The sequence below is a fragment of the Nyctereutes procyonoides genome, unplaced genomic scaffold (genome assembly GCF_905146905.1).
Source record: "Nyctereutes procyonoides isolate TBG_1078 unplaced genomic scaffold, NYPRO_anot_genome, whole genome shotgun sequence".
In the NCBI taxonomy this organism is placed as follows: domain Eukaryota; kingdom Metazoa; phylum Chordata; class Mammalia; order Carnivora; family Canidae; genus Nyctereutes; species Nyctereutes procyonoides.
Window position 1 is genome coordinate 18,096,525 of NW_026575142.1, and position 15,067 is coordinate 18,111,591.

Sequence of the window (15,067 nt, forward strand, 5' to 3'; positions counted from 1 at the left end):
TTTTTTTAATTTTTTAAAAAATTTATTTATGATAGTCACAGAGAGAGAGAGAGAGAGAGGCAGAGACACAGGCAGAGGGATAAGCAGGCTCCATGCACTGGGAGCCCAACGTGGGATTCGATCCCGGATCTCCAGGATCGCGCCCTGGGCCAAAGGCAGGCGCCAAACCGCTGCGCCACCCAGGGATCCCAACAGGGCCAATGTTTTGATAAAAACTCTATAATCCTCATCATAAAAACAATTTCTGAAGTTTAGTGCTGTCTCTACAAACATGGGTTAAATGCCAGCATTAGTTGAATATATATGTAAACATGCATCTATGTATAAATGTGTGGCTTTTGGATGTGGGTGTATTAACATGCTTTTATCTTGTATGTAAACTGTGGACTCTGACATAATCAGTTTAAACTTTCCACACGGAAGAGAAAGAATGAAAAGGAACAATGGTTTCTTTGTTTTCCCAGCAACTACATTTACCATTGTTCTGAGAAGTCAGCAAATGACCACAGGATGTGAATTTAATCAAGTTGTGTCTTTGAACAAAGGTATTCTGGTTCTAGTGGAATTTTTTTTTTTACTTCTCATCATCCTGTTCAGATGTTCACTTGCCTCCCTGAAATCAACAGTTCACTATGATTTAACCAAGTTAACAGATAATAATTTCAATACAAAAGAAATGGACTCGGGAAACAAAAGAAAGTATTATTTTTGACTCTGTCTTACAGAAGAGCACTCAAAATCAAAGATTTTTACCCTTTACTAGAAAAATATTTTTCTATGTAAGAATTGTCTATGAAGGTATCTATGATTTAAAATATAACTTCTGTATAGCCTACATTTAAGTGGAGGTGCTGTTTGATTAGCAGTGAGCCAGGATGTAAAAATCTTAAAATTGTACACATGTATTATCTTTGACTATTTTTTTTTAAAGATTTTATTTATTTATTCATGAGAGACACAGAGAGAGGCAGAGACACAGGCAGATGGAGAAGCAGGCTCCCTGCAGGGAGCCTGACATGGGACTTGATCCCGGGACTCCAGGATCACGTCCTGAGCCAAAGGCAGGTGCTAAACCCCTGAGCCACCCAGGGATCCCCTATCTTTGACAGTTTACATAGTTTTTTGTTTGTCTGTTTTCTTTTTTATGCATCCAAAAGGAACTAAAACATTTAGTGGAGAACTTTTTAGAACCAGAACTTGCCCTAGAAATCCTGGGTTTCATATTATGGACTGTTTTTTCTTGATCCAGTTGAAAGAGATTTTAACATCTCTTTTGGCATGGCCTGTACATGTCGTCTCTGAGAGAAAGGCTCTACCATGTTGGTCATCTCTTACACTTCATCAGTGCGGTATTAATAGCTACTTTGCCAGCTACCTTACATGCACATCTCATTTAATACTCCTATCGAGCCAGTGAGGAAATTGGAGCCCAAAGATTAAAAAAAATCGCCAGGGTCAGATTCAGTTTCCCTCTCTTTGAAGTCCACACTCTTACCCATGACTGCGCCACAGCTTGGCGTGGTTTACTCCTTGTCCCAGGAGACCTCTCCCAGGTAAGCCAAAAGCATGTTCCCTGCATCACTGTCAAAAGGCTTTATTTGGCATTTACTGCTGCTGCTAATTGAACCGTTTAGTTTCATTCCATTACTTTTTCTCCCATTGAAGGTTGCTAACAAAGAGCAATCTTGATTACCATGATTATTCAAGTACACAAGGAAATGAATGACGACGACTCATCTCTTTTCTGTGCGAATGCTCCATAGCGCGACATTATGTTTTCAGGTGCCTTCCACACTAGGAGAAATGAATGATGCTTACATGGTAAAGTTTAACAGAGTTTAATTTTGTGAATGAAAATTATTTTTTGAATATGTATATATCTTTATACGTATAAATACATATATAAAGATATATATGATATATATCTAGATGAAAGCAAAAAAAAAAAAAAGCGGGTTAAAGAAACTCAACTTGTCCTCCATCCTAACATCAAGGTATCAAGGTGAGTGAGAGCTTGGATGGTATCTGTGAAGTTGTGAACACAGTCTCATCTTTTTTTTTAAAGGTCGATTCTAGGAAATGACTTCCTTTGCTCTTAAGCCTGGATAGTTATATATCACAGATTGCTATGAAAGCCATTGAGAAACAGAGAGAGAGGAGTGCTGGCTTGCTATGGATCAGTTAGAGAGAAAATTAGGGATGGATTAGAAGCTTTTCTTATTTTGTAGAAGGCATATGCCTGCCTGGCATTGGGTTTGGACAGTGGAGGGACAGAGGAGACCTGCACACAAGCCTCTGTGGTCTTGCAGGGAAGTAAAGGAAGCCAAAGGAGAAACCTTCTCTCTGAGGAAGGGGACAGGCTAGGAGAATCTTAGCATAGGGTGGGAGGAAGCCCCCCCCCCCCCCCCGTCATGACTTATCTGTACTCTGCAAGGCTGCTGACCAGCAAATTGAGAGTTAAGTGTATATGGAAAGACTCTGAACACACCCAAGATACCTGAAAAAATTGTTTTTTACTTGATGTAAAGATAGATGTTTGGCTTACCAAGGTGCTTTAGGTACCACTTAGGACTGGTGAGAGGATTGAGATTTTGCCCGACCAGGGTAACAGCAGTGCCCCACGAGGACTGGTGTGTTGCCTTCCAGGGTGCCTGGGATCATTGCTCATCTGTTAGACTGATGACGTGTTCTCTCCTAAACAAATACTGCCGGATGGAAAGGAACAGAGAAAAGCACCAATCATCCCACATGTCGTACTGCTGTGTTTGATTTCATTCTGATGATACGGCAGTTGGTGATCATAGCAGGTGATACTGCTTGCCCAGGGTATGTCTCTGCTCCTCCTGACCCTGCTGGTCTCTGTGGATTTCTTTTTTCTTCTCTTTCTTTCTTTTCTTTTTCTTTTTCTTTTTTTTTTTTTTTTTGCATATTTTTTAAGTTCCTCCAAGATCTGGTCCCAGTCTGCTTTTTCAAGTAATCTTTCATTACACCTCTTCAGCACTATTTCCTGAAAATAAATGGTGAGTCCCACCTTTTTTGCCTTTGTAGGCCCTCTGGCCACTCTCTAGCATGCTAAGAATCTCTCTTTTCTTCTTCTGATATATGTCCTGTGTCTCTCTCAAGGTTCAAACCCAATGCCTATCCCAAATCCTGATTTCATGCTGTTCTTAGGGAAATCACCTATCACTGGATAATGCATCTGCTTGAGCGTAAGCTTATTTGCTCTAGTAGCTTTTAAGTTCCTTGAGAATAGGCCGGCCCCGGGTTACTCCTGAGTAACGTTTAGTATGGCTCTTGTTACTTGATGGGGGCAGTGGCTGCATGACCAACAGTGTTTTGACTGTGCTGCTGTTTTCTCTATGTCCAACAGAGGCTTTCCCATCTCCCTTTTAGATCTTTTGGATTCTACTTTTATTTATTTTATTATTTCACTTTTTTCCTTGAAAAGTCCCTTCCGTGATCTTGCCTTTGCTTTCTGTGCCTGGAATTACCTTTGGGGAGACATATCTTTTTGAGTTTGCCTCTCAGCCCTTCCAGCCTAACATTTAGGAATTCCCGTCACGGTAGTCATGTTCTGCAGGTGCCCAGCCCTCGATCTGGTGAGCCCACCTTGGTTGAGCATTGGCCGTGACCTGGGAGAGTAGAGGATTTCCCACCCCTGCCCTTACCTTGGTCCGTGTGTCTGTACCCCACAATCAATATGTTTGGTGGTCAGGCTTTGTCCAGTTTGCTTCCTGGAGACGATGATATGTGCAGACCCTGTGAAAGTGAACTTTCCCTGGGCATTCTTCTGGGAATTTCCTCTGCTTTCGTGGCTGTGTAAAGGTTACCTGCTTTGGACAGGCTGTTGGACCCTGTGAATGGTGTGAAGTCCTGTGGGACTTCACTGAGTGACAGCAGCAGTGCCCATGTCCTGAAGAGAGAGGCTTTGTAGGGCAGAGCACAGGGTGAGTCCGTGGCCCCTTCTTCCAACTCATGTGGTCTGTTGCTGTTTAAATCTTTTCTTTGTCAGGATTCCCATCAGCAAGATTCACACCAGTAATTTCCATTTATTGCCTCCTTAATGATGACACGGTATTAGAAGATGTTTATGTGATCCCTATATATCCTAGTATTTTTGGAGTAGAATGTAAGTGATTTGCCGCTGGTAAGCTGCATCTGTCTAAATCATGATGCTAAATCATAGACTTGACTTTGAAATTAATAGTTATACTTTTTTTTTTCTTTTAAGAACACATTGGTTTTCAGGACTGGCTTTGGTCTAAATCTGGACTTCTACCTGATTCTTCTGTGGCAATGAAAATTGATAGGAAATTGGACAATGTAGCTCTATAATGGAATGCATTCCCTGTGTGACGTCAGGAATTCCAGGCACCCTATTGTGGATATTCTTGGGAGAGTAGGTTGCTTTTGAAGATACTGGTAGGGCTTCATTGAAACACACGATCACCTCTTTGGGTTTGGGGAGTTTGTTCAGATTCATCAGGAAATGCCTTGTGGCAACATAGCGCTCGCAGGCCTGAGAGAAGTCTGTTTGACCTGTCATGGCACACCTGCTGCTGCTAAGAACTCAGGGCTGGAGCTGACGTTAGCCCAGCCAGCTCCCCCCAAGTGTCTAGGCTGAGTTTTTAGAGACCTTTGTCTCCAGACATTGTTGGGGAAAGCATCCTGGAACTGAGAAGGGGTGAGTATGCAGCTATTCACCAAGCTGGGGAGCGCCTGGTGCAGACGTGTTGAGACTACCTTGGTTGATCAAAGTCCTCTCCTGATCACGAGATCACCCATGGATAAGAGGTATTCATGGTGGAATCAGCTTCGTCTTTAGAAGTTTGAAAGCTTATGGATAATTTCTTCTTTTCAAGGTGGCTTCTAACAAAGTTTTGTAAAGTTTGCTCAAGCTAAGCCTGGTGTCTCGCTACTTCATTAGATGACTCATCTCCCTGAAGAAAGACATTTAGCCCTTTCTCCTGGACTACCCCAACCCAGGAATTTCTTGCAGGAGTTCCAAAGACCTTTAAACAGCCAAACACAACTTTTACTTTGGTGTGTAGGCACACTTCTGTTTCTGTCAAAATAAATTAGGCCATTAAGTCATAAAATTAGGAAAATATTGTGTGACTTGTGTTTATTATTTAACAAGTAGAATCAATAGCTGGCTTCAAAAAGACCAAACAAAAACAAAAATCCAAACCAGTCCCAGGTCGGCTGAGAGAACATCACTTTCCTCTTTGCCAGCAGTGAGGATGTACCTTCGCTGGTACAGGATGGCAAGCCTTTCCTGTGTCACCCCCCCTGACTTCATTCATTCTTCCCCATCCGTCTTTGGTCACCTTGCTCTTTTCTGCCTCTGCCCTGTGGCTTGGGAGGGCAGGTGAAAGCCTAGAGGGAAGTGCCGGGTGTTCTTTCTACATCTCCGCGGTGTATTTCCTGTCTTTCCTTCATGTTACAAAGTTTCTCCTTACTTGGCTTTTATCAAGTCTATGAATGACTCCCTTTGTGGAGTTTATTGGAATGCCCTGTGGGAGGGATGCTATGCAAAAAAATAATTGTATTGCATAACTGCTCAGGCCTCAGAGATGCCGGATCTCACTTGGCACTGGAACAGACCCTTCTCTCCAGCAGGTCCTATGAGGGCAGGGCGCAGTGCAGCTGAGAGGTGGCTCTGTCCTCCACCCTGGTACCACGGGGATGACCTTTATCCCAGCTCTGGGAAAAGGCTTATTTTATTTTTCTAAAATGCTTGTGTTTCCTTAGCCTAGAAGAGGATTTTTCCGTGTGTGTGTGTGTGTGTGTGTGTGTGTATGTTCCGTGTATGATTCTTTCCAGCTGGCGTTCTTCACAAATGTCACGTTTGTCTCCTGTGTCACCTTGAGGCAACTGACTTTCGTGACTAATTATTAAGAAAGGGCAGCCTTTTTGTTTATTTTGATGAAAACAAAATCCCAGAGAAGTCTCTTAGATACAGTGTAATTGAGCAGGTGACATGTTGATGTTTGGGGTTTGGTAAACATCCAGAAAGCACAGAGTTTTTGGCATGGTAGTTGACGGAGCCAGAAGCTCCAAGGTGAACTTCATGGACTTGTTACAACACTGTGTGTATCCTCTGAACTAATTCCAGGCCTTTCAACTTAATACCAGACAGCCAGGCCAGGTGATCACCAGGCTTAAGGAAGGGTCATCTTGGAGCAAGGAATCATGCAATGAACTTCTGTCTTTTTCCTGTAAAAATCAAATTAAATCCACCTCAGTCTGGAGGGCGTTGCAATGGAAGAAGGGGTCATCTCACTCTTTCATCTAGTGGGTGGTGGCAGTGGTGATGAGTGGGTGATGCATATAAAATAGCTCTAGAACTTAAATTTCTTTCAGAATAGGGTTTTATTTTGGTGTAGGCCGTTGCATACCATGCTGATTCTTCATTGTGAAATCTTCATTAATTGGCATATTATGTATGATCAAGTACAAGAGACCAAGCAAGCTGAAAACATGTGAATCATGGTACATTCTTAGAACTTCAAAACAGTGATAAAGCATGGTGTGTGCTGACGTGAAGAGAGCTCCAAGAGATTTACCAGAGGGTAATAAGAAATGAAGAAGCAAGGTGGATACCATTTCTTTGGGAAAGGAAGAAAGGCAGCCAACCAAGACGGTGTTCGGGCCCCCGGTGTAGAGGGTTTCAGCAAGCCTGCTTTGCAGTTCCCGGCACCCTGTCATCGACAGGCCAGGCTAGGGCCCCTTGAAAACTGATGCTGTGTTGCATTCGCTTTGCCATCCGCCTTACTCAGTCCTTGTCCCTTTTCAACCTTTTTGATTGTGTACGTTATCCTTTCCCTTGTATATATGTTCTTGTAAAACACATTGTGGTGCCTCTGTTTTTTTTTTTTTTTCCCGGAGGTGAAATTCATATGGCATAAAATTAATCCTTTTAAAATGAACAATTCAGTTGCTTTTAGTGTATTGACAATGTTACATAACCATTCCATTTAGTTCCAAAACTTCAGTGATTCCAGAATGAAGCCCTAGACCTGTTCAGCGGTCACTCTTTGTTTTCTTCTCTGCGTCTGGCAACCACTAGCCTGCTTTCAATGTCTTTTTTGGGGGGTGAGGTACAGTATACTTTATTGATGGTACATGACAACGTAGGGCTCCCCAAGCCCCTTCCCTTCTTCAGGGGGTCTGGGATGTAAACTGGCGGTCAGGAGATTCTCAATGTGTTAGTGGATTAAGTCAGGGCAGGGACTCCCCAGCAGCTGAGGGGCTCTCTCTTCCTCTTGTTCTCACTGGGGCTGGTGGTCCAGGAGGCTCTTACTCCTTGGAGGCCATGTGGACCATGAGGTCCACCACCTGGTTGCTGTAGCCGAATTCATTGTCATATCAGGGAATGAGCTTGATGAAGTGGTCATTGAGGCAATGCCAGCCCCGGTGTTGAAGGTGGAAGAGTGGGTGTCACTGTTGAAGTCACAGGAGACAACCTGGTCCTCAGTGTAGCCCAGGATGCCCTTGAGGGGGCTCTCCGATACCTGCTTCACTACCTTCTTGATGTCGTCATATTTGGCAGCTTTCTCCAGGCGGCAGGTCAGATTCACAACTGACACGTTGGGGGTGGGGACATGGAAAGCCATGCCAGTGAGCTCCTGTTGAACTCAGGGATGACCTTGCCCACAGCCTTGGCGGCACCACTGGAAGCAGGGAGGATGTTCTGGGCAGCCCCTCGGCTGTCACGCTGCAGCTTCCTGGAGGGGCCGTCCATGATCCTCTGCGTGGCAGTGGTGGTGTGGACGGTGGTCATGAGACCCTCCACGATGCTGAAGTGGTTATGGATGACTTTGACCAGAGGAGCCAAGCAGTTGGTGGTGCAGGAGGCCTTGCTGACAATCTTGAGGGAGTTGTCCTACTTCTCGTGGTTCATGCCCATCACAAACGTGGGGGCATCAGCTGAAGGAGCAGAGATGATGACCCTCTTGGCCCCGCGCTTCCCGTGAGCCCCAGCCTTCTCCATGGTGCTGAAGGCCCCGGTGGACTCCACGACACACTCAGCACCAGCATCACCCCATTTGATGGTGGCGGGATCTCACTCCTGGAAGATGGAGACGGACTTGCCATGGATGACAAGTCTCCCGTTCTCAGCCTTGACCGTGCCATGGGATTTGCCATGGGTGGAATCCTACTGGACATGTACACCATGGAGTTGTGGAGGTGAGGTCAGTGAAGGGGTCATTGATGGTGACAGAATCCACTTTGCCAGAGTTAAAAGCAGCCCTGGTGACCAGGCGGCCGATAACGGCCAAATCCGTTTGCTGTGACCTTCGCCATCGTCTTGGGCCGCGGTGGGCACTGCACCGGAGGAAGTGGCTGTCTGTCCAACGGGGAGCAGCAGGGAGCCTGCTTTCAATTTCTAAGGATTTCCCTATTCTGGGCATTTCATATAAGTGGAAGTATACGATATGTGACCTTTGGTGTGCATGCATGTATTTTTCAGCGAAATACAGACAACTGTTAGTGGACCTTATGCATGTTTGTTTTTTGCATCTTTTGCATGTATTGACTGCAGCAGTATGAGGGGGCCCTATCACCACCCTCAATTTGCACATGGGGCCTGAGACTCAGGGAGGCTGATTTGCCTTAGGTTGCACAGCTTCTGAGTGGCAGGTGGGATGTGAATGTGGGTAGACTGGCTCCAGAATCCGTGCTGACCATTACTGGCCGTGGCCTCTCGGATCTCTGTATGGTTCCAGAGCCCACTCTTTCACAAGCAGCAGTATGCTATTGTCCCACATTTGACAAAAAGTGGTTGTGAAATACTTGTATGCACCATAATTGAATTATTTCCTCATTGTTGGAGTTTTAGATTGTTTCTATATTTTTTCTGGTCATGAATCGAGAGTAAGATTAAGGACCAAAGAAAAGTATAAAATAATATGTATTTGTTGAAGAAATATGACCCAGTAAGGAAAATAATCCAAGGAGCATGCATAATTTCTCTCCTAAATAAGTACTACAAGCATTTTGAACATTTTTCAATCTTTTTTATGTATTTTTTTAATAGGGGAAAAGAAAGCTCTTTAGGAGCAAGAATGATACTGTAAATGAGGTTTTGCCATAGAAAATTTACAATATACTGAGGACATCTTTTTATTTAGTTAATAATAGTGAATTTTTGCAAAGTTCGTAAAATGTGGCAGGGGCTATTTTAAGTGTTTTATTCCACTTCACAGGAATCATGTAAGGTGGGTGGATATTGTAGCAAATGAGGGTATTTATGTCTGTTTTAAACATACATGAGTGGTTTTGTGCTCTAGTTCATACTATTTTTTAAAATTTAGAACTATGTTCTTATGATTAATCTATTTAGCTTGATGTGTTTACCTAGACGTATGTTCCCCTATTGGTTTTTAAATTTTTTCCTCCATCTCTGAGTCCCCACCCACAGCAGTGCAGAGAATATCCCTATACATGCTGTCATAGATCTATGAGAGAACTTGCTGGAATATATCCAAGAACAAGATACAAGGAGTATGGAAACCTATATATACTCAGGACTGAATATTGACAGAGGCAGATTCTTTTCCTGAATAGCTATGTTAGAGTCTACACAATTTTGCTATATGTCCTCTGGTTTCAAAAATATGTGTGTAAAATGCCTAGAGAAAGGACCAGGAGGATATACACATAAAAACCAGCAATACTAGGAACAAGGGAATTAGGAGGGAGATAAGCCTTATCAGTCATTATTTGATACAGGTTTTTTTTTTTTTTAAAGATTGATTGATTGACTGATTTTTAGCAATCTCTACAGCCAGTGTGGGGCTTGAACTCACAACCCTGAGATGAAGAGTTGCATGCTCTTCTGACTGAGCCAGCCAGGCGCCCCAATGATTTCATATAAGGAAAATGTCTTCATGTGTAACTTGTCATTATAATTTACTGTTTAAAAATACGGCCTGAAAACATGACCTTTAGCTAAAATTTACTATTTTATGCTATGAACACTTTTGGAATTGTCAGTGTGGGGTTAAGATTAGTCATGGCACATCGAATGAATTCTTTTGCAGCTTGGTGCTTTTAGAAGCATGCTCTAAACAGTTTTCCTAGTGCGAGCTGTACGCCTTCCTCAGACATTTAACCCATCTCAGGGTGGCTCAGGGAGGGCGCAGGGTCAGGAGAGTTGGGCAGGTTCCTTGTGGAGGAGTGATTCCGGAGTGGTGGGCCAGAGTAGAAGACTTCTTTCTGAAGGGCTTAGTGATTGGAAATCAAGGTTGGGAGGAAGGTGGGTGCTGTTTTCTGGCAGGTGAGGTCGGGAGGAGACATTCTCAGGAAAAGTAAGTTTGAGTAACTACCTTGTATAAACAACTGAATAAATGTGTTTGCTGTGTTTACTGAGCACAAGGTATTAAGATAATCTTTGCCTTACAAGCTGCTTCTCTCTGTAAAATGAAGGTGTGTGTGGTCTTTGAGTCAAGCCTCTCAAGCTTCCTTCTTTTCACTTCTTGTGAAGTGAGACCAGCAAAGGTTCTGGATGACAGAAGAGATACTTTTTTTTAAAGGTACCATTTCTGTTCCTCTTGCATGTTAGTTTCAACTGGGTTGCCTCGTCCTTTCAATAAGCCCAAGTGAATAATGATCAGTAAGTCACTTTTTTTTAAAAAAAATGTGTTGTGTATTTATTCATGAGAGACACACAGAGAGAGGCAGAGACATAGGGAGAGGGAGAAGCAGGCTCCCTGTGGGAAGCCTGATGTGGGACTCGATCCCAGGACCCTGGGATCATGACCTGAGCCGAAGGCAGAGGCTCAACCACTGAGCCACCCAGGTGCCCCAGTAAGTCACTTTTTAAGTAACTGTGACAGAGCGGGGCTATTATCTGCAAGGAGTCCTCCCACCTCAGGCCCTGTCACCTTGACCCACACCCCGACAACAGGTACAGCTTGTTTTACAATGGAATCAGCTGGTCTGTGTGAATTTTCCTTTCAGGACCAGGGATAAGAACATTTACATGAATGCCCTGTGCTGAAAGAGGTGTTAGCACACAGCTACGGTGAAGGTTTCCTCTGATGAGCTACTTGGAGCCAGAAGACAGGGAGTTGATGATGCTTTATGAAGTAGACCTATGTTTACTACTTACACTTAGGTAAAATTGAAAAAAAGAATACATTGGAAGGCATATGAAGGTATAAGGTTGTAACTTTATGACAGGAATGTTTCCTACCTTCAAATATTACCCGGAAGTCACTGGTTTTGGGGGTGAAAGGCACATGGCTGAGAACACAGAACTTCCGGCTTTTCTGGTGTTCCCAGGGTTGGTGAGCTTTGGAAACTCTAGAACAGCAGTGACGCTTATGAGCAGGTGCACATGGGTGGTAAGTCTTTGGTGGATGTGCTAACCAATAAATAATTAATACTACTTCCTCTTGACTCATTTGGTTGAAATGAAGGATAGTCCGTCTCATTGCAGTATATACTTCTGCTGAGCAGGGAAGTTGAGCAATCCTGCCCTGGTCAGTGATACTCTTAAAATGGAACAGGTGGGGTGGGAGAGAAAACAGTCATGCTTTGCTTTTGGGTGAATTTTTTTTTTTTTATCGTCCTGGCTGATAGTTACTGGTCCCTTTTGTCCTAGCTTATTGAAGGTACAAGATTTTTCAGTTGAGTTGAGAGGAACTGAAGTTTCCATTTCTTCAGTGGGATTGCATGGCCACTGGGAAGATGGGCTGATTAGGTATCTTTCCTTTTTAAACGATACAATGCCCACTTGTGACTGAAATTTTGTTGAGTGTATTTTTGCCTTATTTCAGAGAAAGGCAGATGGAATAATAATCAAATTGCATATCGTTTTGCGTAGATTGTCCTTCAGATAAAAAGAAAACCTTCCCTGCTTTCTCAGAGAAAGCAAAAAGGAGGCTAAAGATTTTTCTGAGTGTGGATTTTAGATCCATTTTTCAAAGAGTGACAGTTTGCTTAACTAGTAGATAAACCTCCAGGCTTGTGTGTGTGGCTTGCTGTTTCTGTGCAGCTTGTATGCTCTGGGAGCTGGTAATGAAATTTGCAGTACGTCTAAGCTAGACATTGGTGTGGAACCACAACGTGTATTTCCTTTCATAGCAGTTCTCTTGGCCTTCATGTGTGGGCCCTTTTCAAGAAGGGGTGGGAAAAAATGGTGGGAAGTGACCTTTGAAATGAACTTCTGATATTTGCATTACAATTCTGTGGGTTTAAGCTTTTAATTTTTACAATTGTGGGTGGTATTTGTGAAGAGTATCAGTTTCTAGTATGTTCTGAGTAGTGGTGATCTAATCCTTGCAAAAATATCGGCACATTTTTATGACTCTTTTATCCGCTTTGATGTCTTTAGAATTGTCATGCCCTTGCAGCATGGGTGGGAATTGAGATTTTTTTCAATTATGTTAGTATGTTATAGCAAGTGAAATGGTATGTATCTAAGTAGACACTGAGCTTCACGATTGAGCCTTTTTTCCCCCCAAATAAACGTGTTTCCTGTGATCTCTCAAGAATTCCCATCATTCTTTTTAAAGTCTAACTTATTAAAATTCATTTGACTTTGCTTAAGATTTTCATCACCGTCAATAAAGATTTATTAAACTGCCTCTGCAATTTCTTCACCCAGGCCTGGGGATGCAAAGGAGAGGAGCAGATTTTTAGAGGTTAACCAAAATAGAAGGTATGTAGGCTTCTCTGGATTCAGGTGGGAAAAGGTGGAGAATTTGATTTCAGGTGGATTTTTGGTGCCCTTTGATGTCCCGAAGCTTGTTTTCTCAGGCGAGGCTGGGCTATGGTGTAGTAACATATGGTGCGGTAACAAACAGGCCCCAAATCACAACCGAGGTGCACTTCTGAGAATCTGGGAGATGCCCCATGTCAGCTCTCCTTCCTGCAGCAGCTTAGTGTTCCCTGGGCCGTTGTGGGCCATTGTCTGATTGCTGACGGAGCCAGGAGCTGCTGGAGCTCCCCCCCCCCCTCCCGTGATTGGCAGTCACTTAGCACTGCTCCCATTTCACGGTCCAGGCATCCACCCGCCCTGTCTATTGCAAGGCAACACAGTGCTTTTGTGCTGAGGAAGGAGATAGAGATGGTGGGTCTGTCACACGTGTGTGATTGCAGATTGGTACTGTCAGGAAAGGCAGAAAGGTTGTGTTGTTGATTTTCATGCCGTGTTGACATCTGTTTCTGAAAGTGTACTTGCACTTGGTCGATTGGTCATTTTAGGGTGATGTGATCTTGTAGGTTAGGACATCCTTAAATGTCGATGACAGGTTGTCTTGGCCAGAGCCTAGGTGGTGAGGTGTAAAAAATGCATATTAATACTGTTTTTTAAATCTCAGGATTAGGAGACTGTACTCATGCATATTAGACATGATGAGGACACTGGCTTTCTATGATCTTTTTTCCAAGAGTGTTCATTACTTGACACTGACATTAGAATGTGTGACCATACTTCTGCTACTTTACCCAGGACATCCACAGAGAAGGGACCTACTGGCTCAGACCAGGAGCCAGGTGTGAGTGTTTACTGTTCTGGTTCTGGAGATCTTGCCTTTCCCATCCTTATTTTTTCTTCTCAGCCATCCATTCATTCATTCTTTCATTCTTTCTTTTTTTCTCTCTTTATCTTTTTAAAGATTTTATTTATTTATTTGAGAGAGAGATAGCAAGAGAGAGCACAAGTGGGGGCAGGGAGAAGGAAAAGCAGGCTCTCTGCTGAGCAGGAAGCCCAGCTTGGGACTCTATCCCAAGACCCCAGAATCATGATCTGAGCCGAAGGCGGATACTTAACAGACTGAGCCACCCACCCAGGGACCCCTCAACAGTTTTTTCTGTTTTCCCTTCATGGTTTTGGGAAGTAGGCAGACCTGGATTTGAAGCCTATACCTGTGACCAGCTGTTTTGGCATTGGACAAGTCACTTTCCAAGTCTCAGTGACCTTATCTGAAACATGGAGCTACATTGCTGCCTCCTGAGATTCTTAGTGTTTAGTCATGTATGCAAAATACTGCAGCACCTGGTGCATTTTAATTGCTCCATAAGTGTTATGTTCAGTATTATTGACATTTCCCACATTTCAAGGCAATTATTTAAAATAATTCTTTCACAAAGACTTTATTTCACCAAGCAGTGGATACAATTCACAGATCTTTCTCAATTTATGACGGGGTTACATCCCAATAAAACCCACCATAAATTGAAAATACTGCAAGCTGAAAATGCATTTAATACACCTAACCTACCAAACACCATAGCTTAGCCTACGCTACCTCAAATGTGTTCAGAATGCACACAATAGCCTATAGTTGGGCAAGATCAAAACAAAGCCTATTTATAACAAAGTGTTAAACATCTCCTGTAATTTACTGAATACTGTACAGTGAAGCACAGAATGGGTGTGAGTGTATTGGTTGTTTCCTCTCATGATGGCATGGCTGCCAGGAGCTGCAGCTGCCACTGCCCAGCATCATAAGAGAGTATCCTGCTACATAACCCTAGCTCTGGAAAAGATCCAAATTTAGAATTCAAAGTATGGATTCTCCTGAATGCATACTGCTTTTACACCATTGTAATATTGAAAAATGGTTAAGCAGAACCGTCATAAGTTGGGGACTGTCTACACTCCCCTGAGCTGCCAAAGCACTTTTGATCTCTGTTGGCATTTGTATTATTTGTGTGTGTGTGTGTGTGTGTGTATATACATATATGTATGTACTGAGAATCAACATCCCCCAGGACAGTACAATGCTTCACTCATTGCTTGTCTGCTGCCTTGCTTCATTGTGTAATAGGCAAGTAATAGGTGCTTAATTAAGGGTTAAATTGAGTAAAAATGAGATGTAAGAAGAGAGGCTCTAATGTGTTTATAAAATAGTCCACCTATTTGGATGAATTCTCCTACATTGGAAACTATAAGTACTCTTGAAATAGTACTCAGTTACTTCCCCAGTTAGGATATATAGATGATTCTCACTGTTTATGTAATTGAAATTTTTTTTAAAGATTTATTTATTTATTCATGATAGAGAGAGAGGCAGAGATACAGGCAGAAGGAGAAGCAGGCCCCATGTCA

General features: G+C 43.1%; 1 protein-coding gene across 3 annotated transcripts in view; it reads left to right on the forward strand.

Moving 5' to 3' along the window:
- STK39 (serine/threonine kinase 39) overlaps positions 1 to 15,067 on the forward strand; it is a 292,691-nt gene that overhangs the window by 22,494 nt on the left and 255,130 nt on the right. Inside the window, exon 1 of one of the 3 annotated variants that reach the window (XM_055307899.1) lies at positions 2,806 to 2,826. The exons of 1 other annotated variant lie outside the window; for it this stretch is intronic. Coding sequence is in view for 1 of the 2 variants with exons in the window: in XM_055307898.1 (XP_055163873.1) it covers positions 7,995 to 8,193 (199 nt within the window). In the remaining variant the exon portion in view is untranslated. Of the gene's footprint in view, positions 1 to 2,805; positions 2,827 to 7,940; positions 8,194 to 15,067 lie in introns of those variants that run through there. One more of the 3 variants, XM_055307898.1, reaches the window with a different exon arrangement.